Source organism: Phyllobates terribilis, unplaced genomic scaffold (genome assembly GCF_046119375.1).
Source record: "Phyllobates terribilis strain yellow unplaced genomic scaffold, ASM4611937v1 Scaffold_11__3_contigs__length_659146591, whole genome shotgun sequence".
NCBI classification, from domain to species: Eukaryota; Metazoa; Chordata; class Amphibia; order Anura; family Dendrobatidae; genus Phyllobates; species Phyllobates terribilis.
The window spans coordinates 5,408,823-5,420,997 of record NW_027362771.1 but is presented as its reverse complement, the minus strand read 5'-3'; the positions used below and the strand labels follow the sequence as shown (position 1 = coordinate 5,420,997).

General features: G+C 42.8%; 1 protein-coding gene across 10 annotated transcripts in view; it reads left to right on the top strand.

The window, feature by feature from the left end:
* SPDL1 (spindle apparatus coiled-coil protein 1) overlaps positions 1–12,175 on the top strand; it is a 466,199-nt gene that overhangs the window by 165,040 nt on the left and 288,984 nt on the right. For all 10 annotated transcript variants that reach the window (XM_073651106.1, XM_073651101.1, XM_073651105.1 and 7 more), the window contains one exon: positions 5,853–6,002. In XM_073651106.1, the coding sequence (XP_073507207.1) occupies positions 5,853–6,002 (150 nt within the window). The remainder of the gene's footprint in view (positions 1–5,852; positions 6,003–12,175) is intronic.

Genomic DNA, 12,175 nt, shown 5'->3' with positions numbered 1-12,175 from the left:
TTTTTTTTTTTTTTTTTTTAAGCAAACTTTTGATTTTTTTTTCACCACTTAAATAATAAAAACTATACATCTATACATTTTTGGTGTCTTCGAACTCGTAATAACCTGGAGAATAAAAATGGCAGGTCAGTTTTAGCATCCAGTGAATGTGGTAAAAAGAAACTGTGGAATTGCTATTTTTTTGCATTTTCACCGCTCTTGGAATTTTTTCCCCGTTTTCCAGTACACAATATGGTAAAACCAGTGATGCCATTTAAAAGTACAACTCGTCCCGCAAAAAATAAGCCTTGACCTGGCCATATTGCACAAAAAATAAAAAAGTTCTGGCTCTGGAAAAAAGGGGAGCAAAAAACAAAAACGGAAAATGCTCCGGTTATTAAGGGGTTAAGGGAATGTGTCACATACATTTTTTTTTTAACTAATTGTAACCAGTTTGTGATTTTTTTTTTTATAATCTGTATTTCTGATTGCAGATTCCATCAATAATTCCCTCCCCTCCACAACCAAAATTCATAAGCTTCTGGAGAATCCTGAGCGATGCCGCCTGATGTTGTAATTAGGCATTTGGTTTTGCATCAGCATCAGGATTATCCAGTAGCTTATACATTTTAGTTGGGAATTGGAAGGTGGGAGGGAATGATTGCATCATACAATTACGTACTGAATTGGTGGACAAAGTAATACATGGACTTAAGTTAGCTATTCACACAGCCAGTGGATCTGCCGCCCAGTCAAGATAAATCAAATGGTCACCTCAGCTTGCCCACCGCCGCCTTAGCCTGCATTCACCGAATTAATAAATGTAAACCGGGTATATTATTGCATATATATTCACCGATTATACACTACTAAAAATATCTTTATTAGTATTGATTCAAAACCTATAAATTCTAGAATATAAATAAACCTCAAAACATAACTCAGTGACAATATAAAAAAATTATCATGTAGTTAAGAGTAAAGGGGAAGGGTGGGCACCCCATTTAGCAACTTCTCGTCCCTGCCTGTCTGCGGAGGTTGGCATTCTCTTGAAACAAAATTGGCGCCCCTGCTCTGCAGCCACTCAACTGCCTCACCTCAGCAGCTTCCCTTCCTCACCAGTCTCCCCTCCCTCACCAGCATTCCCCTCATCAACCTCCCCTCACTCACCAGCATCCCCTCAGCAGCCTCCCCTCCTCACCATCATCCCCTCAGCAGCCTCCCCTCCCTCACCAGCATCCCCTCAGCAGCCTCCCATACTCCAGGATGCAACACACACAGCCTTACCGCCCGCCGCCTTCCCTGCAACACATGTGGCACACTGCTGCTCTGCTCTGGATTGAAGATGAGAGCGCAGCGTGTCACATGACTAGGACCATGATTCACCTGGCCGCGGATTAAAGGTACAGTGCTCATTTCCGTCCGCATCATGCACCGAACTGTTGTTCCTAAGGGCCCGGTAAGTGAAGCAAAGAGAGGGGGCCGTGGGGCTTGAGGCCCATGCTGGTGGGGCCCCAACCTTTTTGCTTCTGGTCACTGGGCCCCATACAGCAGTAAGGGCAGTAATGCCCTGATGGCGGCCCTGCTTGTTTACAAAATGCCTTAAGCTTGTTTAGATGTTTTTGCATACTTCTGACACTGAATTTTATATTGAGGATTCAGGAGTGGTTTTCTTCTGATGACTCTTCCATGAAGGCCATATTTGTGCAGGTGTCTCTGAACAGTAGATCAATTTACCACAACTCCAGAGCCTGCTAAATCTTTCTGAAGGTCTTTTGCAGTCAAGCGGGGGTTCTGAGCTGCACTCAATGAAATTGTGCTTGGTCTTCCAGACCTTATTGACCTCCTCTTTTCCAGTTAACTGTCCTTTCTTAATTACATTTCAAAATGAGAAAAGGGCAACTTGAAAATGCTTTGCTATTTTCTTATAGCCTTCTGCTTTGTGGGTCTTCACCATTTTCATTTTCAGCGTGCTAAGCAGCTGCTTAGAAGAACCCATGGCTGCTTTTTTCTTTTTTTGGCACAAGGTTAGAGGAGGCTAGGTTTTTATAAAGCTGGAAAATTTCCATTACCTGGCCTTTCCTAATCTTTCCTAACGTTGATAGTGAACAAACACTAACCTTAACGGGCTAATTAAGGTCTGAAACCTTGGTCAAAGTTTCTGAGCGCACAAATCTCCAAGGGTGCCCAAACTTTGCATCAACCCATTTTCCTTTGTGTAATTTTTATAATATAATAACATGAAATTTTCCCTTCACCCATTACTGCACACCTGAGAGAGGGATTCACCCCACCAAGGATAGGAGCCATCTGAATTAAAAGGGCGGTACCTCTCCCCCACTTCAGTTGGTTTCCTGTCCTTGATGGGGACCTAGTATGAAATACGGCGGTGAAGTAAGTTGATATGTTTTTTTGCACTTACCCAACCCTGTCCCGTTGTACAGAAGAACAGGCTGTGGCATCCTAGAGAAAGCAAGCGTCAAAAAGAAGTTTTCCAAGATTCTCCGGTGACACAAGGAGGACTTATTTTCGGAGAAGATTTAATCGTGGACATCCTCAGAGACAAAAAAGAAAGTGGGACTTGAAGAATAAAAAGAGTCAGGATGCATGTTTGGAGGTCCCCCCACCTCCACTTCAAAGAATCTCTCCCAATAATGCCAGGTCGGAAGTAGGCAGAAGGCTATCCCGCTTCATTCTGGCTTGGAGGTCATCTCCTCCAGTCATTGGTTATTGGGTATAGTGAGAGAAGGTTTAAAAATACGTTTCCATCACATACCCTAGCTGTCTTTTGTGGTCACCCTCATAAAGATGTCAGTAGAAGAGCAGATGGCCCTGGAAACGGAAATCCTGAACTTGATGGAAAAACAAGTCCTATACGAGATCCCAGACAAACAAAACAGAAGAAAATAATATTCTCCCCTCTTTTTGATAAAAAGCAGACTGTTCCTTCAGGACCATCATCAACCTCAAGAACCTAAACCGTTGGGTAGAAAATCATACATGTAAGATGGAAATAAAACTTCTACATCACAATTGCTTTATGGCGGTAGTCGATCTAAAAGATGCCTGCTACCACATCTCGATCCATCCGGACTATCAGAAGTACCTAAGAGTGGCTCAAGGAGCGGATCAGACATTTTCAGTTTATGGAACTGCTGTTTGGACTCTCAATAGCACCAGGAGTGTTCACCAAGCTAGTGGCGAAGATGACTGCCTTCTTACACATCAAGAACATAGTCATCATCCCCTACTTGAACTATTTCCTTGTGGTAGGAAAGATGGAAGACCACTGTTCGGCTCAATTGACAGAAGTCATGTCGATCCTGCAAAAATTAGGCTGGAACCTTCGAGAATAGCCAGCAGATCCAACAGGAAAGTAGAAAAGTTCTGTTTGTTAGACCCGACAGAAAAACCATATGCAGTAGATGCCCTCGAGGTGCCCTGGAATTTCAAAAAAGCATAAGCCTTTCCTCCAATAGTGATAATTCTGGGAGTAGTGAGAAAGATCTGAGAGGATCAGTCGAGAATAATTCTAATTGCCCCCTTTTGGCCAAAAAGACCTTGGCTTTCTCTACTCTGGCAAATGTCAATATTAAATCCTCGAATCCTGCCGGAGAGGCCAGACCTTCTTATACAAGGGCCAGTATTCCACTCACAAGTCAAAGATTTCCATCTTGCAGCGTGAAATTTGAGAGGGCAATATTAAGTAACAAAGGGTTTTTTCCAGGCGTAGTTTCCACCCTACTGACCAGTAGGAAACCTATCGCAACTAAAATTTATGACAGGATATGGGAAAAGTTCCTAAAATTTTTAGGGATCCTATTAAGTCATAAACCTCCGATAAGCCCATCCTAGAGTTCCTACAAAAAGGGTGCGATCTGGGGTTGGCAATCAGAACACTTAAAGTGCAGGTATCAGCATTAGGGGCATTGTATAATTGTAACCTGGCGGGTAACAGATGGGTTTCAAGGTTCATTAAGGCCTGTGACAGGTCCAGACCAGTTCGGGATCCCAGAATTCCTCTTTGGGACCGGATTCTGGTTCTGAATGCTCTAACGGGAGACCCATTTGAGCCTCTACAGGATCTTTCAGCAAAAATTTTCCCCATTTAAAACTATTTTATTAGTAGCGTTAACATCCACTCGTAGAGTGAGTGACCTGTAGGCCCTTTCAGTGAATCCTCCATATATGCAAATATCTAAAGGCAGAATTGTACTAAGGCCAGATTCAGCATATCTCCCTAAAGTAGCTTCAAAATTCCATCGTACCCAAGAAATTATCTTGCCTTCATTTTACAACAATCCTAAAAATTTAGGAGAAGCTAGAAATCATAATCTAGATGTTAGGTCACTATTACAATATATATTCATGACCAGTCAGTGGAGGAAGAATAATTCCCTGTTTCTAGCGTATCAAGGGAGTAGGAAGGGTTACGGGGTGACAGAATGTACCATCGCTAGGTGGCTTAGGTAGGTCATTAGTATAGCCTACTTGTCTAATGGTGTTCCGGTCCCGGATGGTATCAAAGCTCATTCCACCAGAGCTGTGGCGACCTCGTGGGCTGAAAGAGCAGGGGTATCAATAGACCAGATATGTAAGACTGCTACTTGGTCCACACCATCCACCTTCTTTAAGCACTATAGGTTGTATCTGTCCTCCTCTGTTGACCTTATCTTTGGGAGAAAGGTGCTTCAAGCAGTGGTCCCTCCCTAAGGTGTTTCACATTCTCCAAAAGTCTCTTAGGTGTCCTATCACTAAGGTTACTTACCGGTAGCCAGTTTTTCCAGAACTCATGACAGCACCCATATATTCCCCAGCCTTTCCCACCATATGGGTGTGCACTATAGTCGGGTGCTTGTGTGATGTGGTGTTTGTTATGTGTGTAATTTTTTTCATGGAGGTACTCTCATGCTCTGTAACCAACTTAAGCAGGGGAGAGGTACCGCCCTTTTATTTCAGACTGTTTCCTGTCGGTGGGGCAGATCCCTCTCTCAGGTCTACTGTCATGGGTTCTGGAAAAACTGGCTACCGGTAAGTAACCTTGTCAATTTTTTTTTCCTAAAATATAAAATAAATAGTATCTGTTACTTTAGGCCTTTTAAAAATAATTTCTTGCTTAACTGTGCAGAATAGCAGTAATTTTGACCAGTGGTGCCCAAACTTTTACATGCGACTGTATAAACTGAGCTGCTGATCTAATATTCTGCAATAATTATGGGCTGCATGATATTAGATCTGTCCATTTTACAATGACCCTTCGCCTGCTTATTGCAAGGCCTTACTGGCCATCATAGCTGACTGACCTGAAGGCCATTACTTGACCTCAGGTTGCAATGGAAACTATTAATGTCCTCCATTGTGGAGTACTAGTGTTCAACAATCAAAAAAATTGTCTCACAATGGGCCCAAGGAATATTGTTCTCCATCCTGTAATGGCATCCTGTCCCCATCCTGTAATAATTGCCCCCATCCTGTAATGTCTCCTTTCTAGAGCTCCTTTCTGTAATAATGTATCTCAGTGTGGCTATTTTCTTGTAGTAATGTCCCGTGACCTGGCTCACATTCAGTAATTGTCCTCTTTCATGCACTTAACCCCGTTACCCTCCTTCCTCTTGTAATGATGTCCCCCATCTTGGTATTCTTGTGTTTGAGACTCCTGATCTATTGTTTTACAGTTAGAAACAGTGCTGGCATGACCCTTGTAGTTGCTGAATGAGTTAAATTTATATACCACTTCTGTTGTTTAGCTATTCTTTTAGCTGTTTGATGTAATCATAAATTAGAATTTGGCACCTATTTTCTGCTTTCCTTCAATATATTTGCTTGCTTGTCTTGTAAACTGAGAAGTTAACATTTTACAATATTTCATTCAGGCACAGTTAGAAGAAGAAATGAATAAATTACACTATCGCCAACAACAACTTGTTCTGACTAATGGAAAACAAAGTCGCCAGCTGGAGAGTCTGGAATTGGAAAAGGAAGAACGAGAAAAAGAGGCGGTTGGTTATTTCAATGCTTTAGAGGTATCTTATTTATTTTTCTTTAACTGGGAAATGCATTAGTGGAAATCAATGTTCACAAGCAGCCTTGAGCACAATTTTTTTCTGACAGCTCTTCTAACGGCTGTAATGTTTCAGACTAGCATGTCTGTATAAATGAGTACATGTGAAATTTTAAACTCCTCAGTCATGTGCTTTGTGTTGTGCCCATCCCATGTGACATCAGATCCTCTCAAATGCTGGTGCATATTTGTAAACGTGCCACATTTCTAGTGTCATTTACTTGATAAAAAAGTGTGTGTGTGTATACACATCACAAACACAACACACTATATACACTATATTTATATATGTACTTAAGTACGTACATATATATACATATGTACACATACATACAGTGATGTGAAAGTGTGTGCCCCCTTCCTGATTTCTTATTCTTTTGCATGTTTGTCACGCTTTAATGTTTCAGATCACAAAACAAATTTAAATATTAAACAAAGATAATACAAGTAAACACAAAATGCAGTTTTTAAATGAAGGTCTTTATTAAAAGAAAAAGAAATCCAAACCTACGGGACCCTGTGTGAAAAAGTGATTCCCCCACGCACCCCATAAAGCATAAATTAACTGTGGTTTATCACATCTGTGGGAAGCTGTGTTCAATTTCCCTAGCCACACACAGGCCTGATCACTGCCATGTCTGTTCTCAGTTAAGAAATTACTTAAAACACACGTCAGCAGGATTATTTAGAGTTAACCACATACACTGTCAGGTGGGTGCCATTACACTGATTAAAATGATACCTTGGTTGATGAAATCAGTCCTGTTGTTTTTGTGTAATCTCTATTTCCCCAGGACGTCCCTCATGACGGCACGCCCGGAGGTTGTCCTTCTTATCCTCTAGGGACAGGAAACACATGAAGTTAACCCCCACCCCATTCCACCACTCCCTCAGTGTTTTTCCTGTCACAGATTCAGAGGTGTGTATCGGCGCGAAGATTCCTACCTGGAAGCCCAGTGGGATGGGGGGAGGAGTGGGGACACATCTCTCCCCTTTCTGCTGTCACGATTCTCTGGGCTGAAACCTCACTAAAGAGGTCCCTCTGCCTGTCAGTAGAGTGGGATGATTGCTCCTCACGCCACCGCCTCCCTCTCAGAAGGGCTTTCGGTGCCACGCTACATCCCCCTGCAGGCTTCCTTCATCAAGAGCTCAGTGTGCGCTCCATCAGAAGCGCACTTCCAGTCTGGACGCTTGATGATGACGCTGATGCGTTCCAGGCTGGAACGCATTTCCGATTTCGAGGGGAATCTCTGATCCAGTCGGTGCAGTGTGCGTTCCACTGTGGAACACAGGAAGTCTTTGATGGCGTCCTCCTTGAACCACCTGGATCAAGGTAAAACCCTATAAAAGGGTACTTATCCTCCTGTGTATTGTGTCCTGTTTTCTGGTCATGGATTCCAATCAGGCGCGTTCAGAGACACAATCGGAGCTGTCCCTGGGCAGTGTGAGTTAGCACCAGAGAGGATCCCTGCTATTCTCCCTAGTATTACATTGGGGTATGTAATAATTAAAATTCTCCTGTCTTTTTTAAAAAAAAAAATTTTTAGGAGAGGGGCACCTTAGGATCAAATACATATTCCCGTGAAAAGCCAAAGAGATGCCCTACATGTAATATCCGGCTACCTGAAGTGCATAAAAAACAGCTTTGTGCTGAATGTATAGCTAAAGTCCTCAAGGAGGAGCAATCCACCCTTATGGCCGTCATGCAGGCTATGATATGCAAAGAAGTCCAAAGAACAGTCTCCAGCCTTAGCCGCCACAGACTGTTCAGGAGCCATCCCGCCATAAAAGAGCCAGATGGGAAATGGAGGAATCATCGGAGGAGGAAATAATTTCTTACGATTCTGATCAGGGCCTAGAAACGGGAGCTATATCCCCGTAAACCCCTTCGGAGGACCGGAAGAGAGATCTCTTCTCATCCGAAAACACGGATGAGTTAATAAGAGCTGTAAGAAATACTATGGGGGTTGAAGATACTCACGCCCCACATACTATACAAGATGAAACGTTCGAGGGACTAAGAACCCAGAGGAAGAGGATGTTCCCGGTTTATGAATACATAAAATCCATGATCCTATAGACATGGGAGGACGCAGAGAAACGTCTGACCATTCCGAGGGAATTCAGGGCTAGGCTTCCCTTTACCCCTAAGGAGATCAAGAGTTGGGACGAAGTCCCGAAGATTGACATCCCTATGGCCAGAGTGGCGAAGAAGACGTCAATTCCTTTTGAGGATTCATCGTGCCTTAGAAATGCCATGGATAGAAAAGCTTATGGGCTCCTAAGGAGAAGTTGGGAAGCATCAGCCGCGGTCATTAAAACAAATATAGCCACAACTTTGGTATCCAGATTCATGTCTCTCTGGATAGATGAACTGTCCTCACTAATAAAATCTAATACATCCAGGGAGGTCACCCTCAATTCCATTCCCATACTAAAATCGGCCACCCAGTTTATGGCGGACGCGTCCGCAGAATCTGCAAGGTTCTCGGCTAGGAACAGTGTCCTATCCAATTCCGCAAGGAGGGCTATATGGCTGAAATCCTGGTCAGGGGACTCCCATTCCAAAAATAAGCTGTGTGCAATTCCCTTTTCAGGAGGCAATGTGTTTGGGCCAGTTCTAGATAAAATTCTAGAAAGAGCCTCAGATGAAAAGAAGATATTTCCGGAGGAAAAACCAAAAAAATATCACTGCTCTAGCATCCCAGAACCAGGATTACAGAGGAAAAGGTAAATCGGGGAGATGGAGTTATCCCAAAGAATGCAAGGGTAAATCCACTCGATTTACCTCAGGCCCATCAGGAAGACCCTGACGCCATGAGAGTAGGAGGAAGATGCCGTTTTTTTTCCATGGGTTGGCAGGCCATTACGGAAAATCCAATGGATTTTGAGAACCGTGGGAATAGGCTACAGAATGGAGTTCGCCCATCCCCCACCGCATCAATATCATCTTACCGTTCCGCTGTTTCTAACTGCTTCAGAAAGACTCTGGAAAGATGTCAGGGATCTGTTAAAAACCGGCGTAGTCAGACCAGTACCATCTTTAGAGATAGGGCAGGGCCACTACTCTACTCTTCTTTTTTTTTTTTCTTTAATAATCACCCTCGGGAAAATTCCGCACAATCATAAATTTAAAACCCCTAAATCGGAGCATAAAATACAAAAAATTCAAAATGGAAACTATAAGAGCGATCATTCCATTAATAAAAAGAAACTCTGTAATGTGTACAGTAGACTTAACAGACTCATATTACCATGTGCTCATTCATCGGGCCTGCCATGCATTCCTAAGATTCACACTAAGATACCGGGGGAAAATTCATCACTCCCAGTTAGTGTCTGCCATTCGGCCTATCCTCAGCACTTCATGTCTTCACCAAGTTAATGACGGAGGTAGCAGTGGCCTGAAGGAAGGTATAATCATACCATATCTGGACGACCTACTCCTGGTAGCAAACTCAATACCGCTGCTTAATCAACAATTAGCCCAGACCATTCAAATGTTAAAAAGCCTAGGTTGGTGTATAAATTTGGACGTATACGGACCAGCTGCGCTTGCGCAATATCATCTAACCGCAAACGAGAGATGCTACTGCGCGGGCAGTGCCGCCAATTTTTTTGTATGTCAATTTTTGGATTAGACCCACAAAACTACATTTGCAGTGTTCAAAATAAAAGGCTGGTCTCTGAAGGGTCAGTGACCTGTCAAAAACGCAGAACGTGAATATATAAGAAGGGCGCAAGATAAAGCCCCTCCCCACAGGCCCGTCCCGAAGCACGAGAATATCATTATCACAAAACTGAAAATAAAGATTACACAAGAACCACAGGACGGATTTCATCAACCAAGGTATCATTTTAGTCAGTGTAATGGCGCCCAACTGACAGTGTATGTGATTTACTCAGCACAATCCTGCTGACCGGTGCACTTTAAATAGGACCTGCCTGACAAAATGTAGTAGACCAAAAGATCCTCAAAGGCTAGACATCATACTGCGATCCAAAGAGATTCAGGAACAAATGAAAAACTAAGTAATTGAGATCTATCTGTCTGGGAAAAGTTATAAAGCCATTTCTAAAGCATTGGGATTCCAGCGGACCACGGTGAGAGCCATTATCCACAAATGGCGAAAACATGTAACAATGGCCAACCAAAATTACCTCAGGAGCGCAGCGACGACAAATCCAAAAGGTCTCAAGGGAACCCAAAACAACATCCAAAAAACTGCAGGCCTCAGTTAAAGTTAGTGTTCATGACTGAACGATAAGGAAGAGACTAAGCAAAAATGGCATGCATGACAGAGTTCCAAAACGAAAACAACTGCTGAGCAAAAAGAACATGAAGGCTTTCCTCAGTTTTGCCAGAAAACATCTTGATTGCCAAGACTTTTGGGAGAATACTCTGTGAACTGACGAGACAAAAGCTGAACTTTTGAGAAGTTGTATGTCCCATTACATCTGGCGTAGAAGTAACACAGCATTTCAGAGAAGAAACCTCATACCAAAATTAAAATGTGGTGGTAGTGGGATGGTCTGGGGCTGTTTTGCTGCTTCAGGACCTGGGAGACTTGCTATAGTAAGTGGAACCATGAATTCTGCGGTATACCAAAAAATCCTTAAGGAGAATGTTCTGCTATTTTTTCATGACCTCAAGCTGAACTGCACTTGGGTTATTCAGCAGGACAATGACCTGAAGCACACCAGCAAGTCCACCTCTGAATGAAAAGCAAAATTAAGACTTTGGAGTGGCTTAGCCAAAGTCCTGATCATAATCCGATTTGAGATGCTGTAGCATGACCTTAAAAAATGGTTCATGCTCTGAAACCCTCCAATGTGGCTGAATTACAACAATTCTGGGCCAAAATTCCTCCAGAGCGTTGTAAAAGACTCATTGCCAGTTTTCGCAAATGCTTGATTGCAGTTGTTGCTGCTACTAAGGGTGGCCCAACCATTTATTAGGTTTAGGGGGTAATCACTTTTTCCCACACAGGCCCTGTAGGTTTGACTTTCTTTTTTCCTTAATAAATTCCTTCATTTAAAAACTGCATTTTTTCTTTACTTGTGTTATCTTTGACTAATATTTAAATTTGTTTTGTGATCTGAAACATTTAAGTGTGACACTGCACTTCACAGCGCATCCACAGTGGTGTTTGAGCTTCAATTGTCTCCAGTTCACATTCACAGTGGTGAGAGCGTCACAGGGAGGAATGGCTGGATGGATCCAGGGAGGATTACACATAGCACATTATACTCTATGTAGAAGCCTTTTCCTTCCTGATTAATCCAATAAGCTGATTCATTCCCCTGCTGCCTGGCACTATGTGCTGCACAGACTGGAGCAGAAGGCAGGGGGAGGGTCCGACAGAGACTGGGGGAGTTTCTGATAGATAGGAAAGCTCTAGTTGGGAAGTGAGCAGGTCCCCCAGAATCAGGAGAGAGTTGCTCACGTGACTAGGTGTGATACCTAGACAACCATGCAGAATGCGGACAGGGAGTAGATTACAAACTGTCAGCATTCTGCAGCCTAGATACACACACAAATGATATAGAAATACTGGAAAAAACATTTAGTCCGCTTAGAAATAAGGATTACAATAATTACAAAAATGAAAAATCCAAATTTAGAACATGACAATAAGAACAAAGTAAATGATCGTAGTACAGAGGGACACAAGCCAACAGGGGGTCAGAGATCCTGGAGATCACACTCTCTGAGAAGCAAAAGAGCACTCATACAAATAAAGCCATAAAAATGCCTCAATTAGAGAACCTAGAGACCACGTTTACTGACTTTACTTCTAAAGAGGAAGACAAAAGAAAAAATAATGTTTTATCATTTGCAGAGCAGCCTCTGGTCTGGCACACCGCCCTGTGCAAGCAATATAAATATATAACCAAGCGTGATACCAGTAAGGGTCTACAGATCACAATTAGAAACCATGAAAATGACGAGTGCAACTCGCTTACTATCAACCTGTACATCAGTAGCACTGTCATGGTACAAGTGACTGAGGAAAATCTACAACAATTTGAAAACCGTTTCTCTTATTCGGCTACGTTCTCACGATCAAGAATCAGTAGTGCTTTGGACACAATGTGTTTTCGCCGCGTCCTAAGCGCTGCGTTCTAATCACG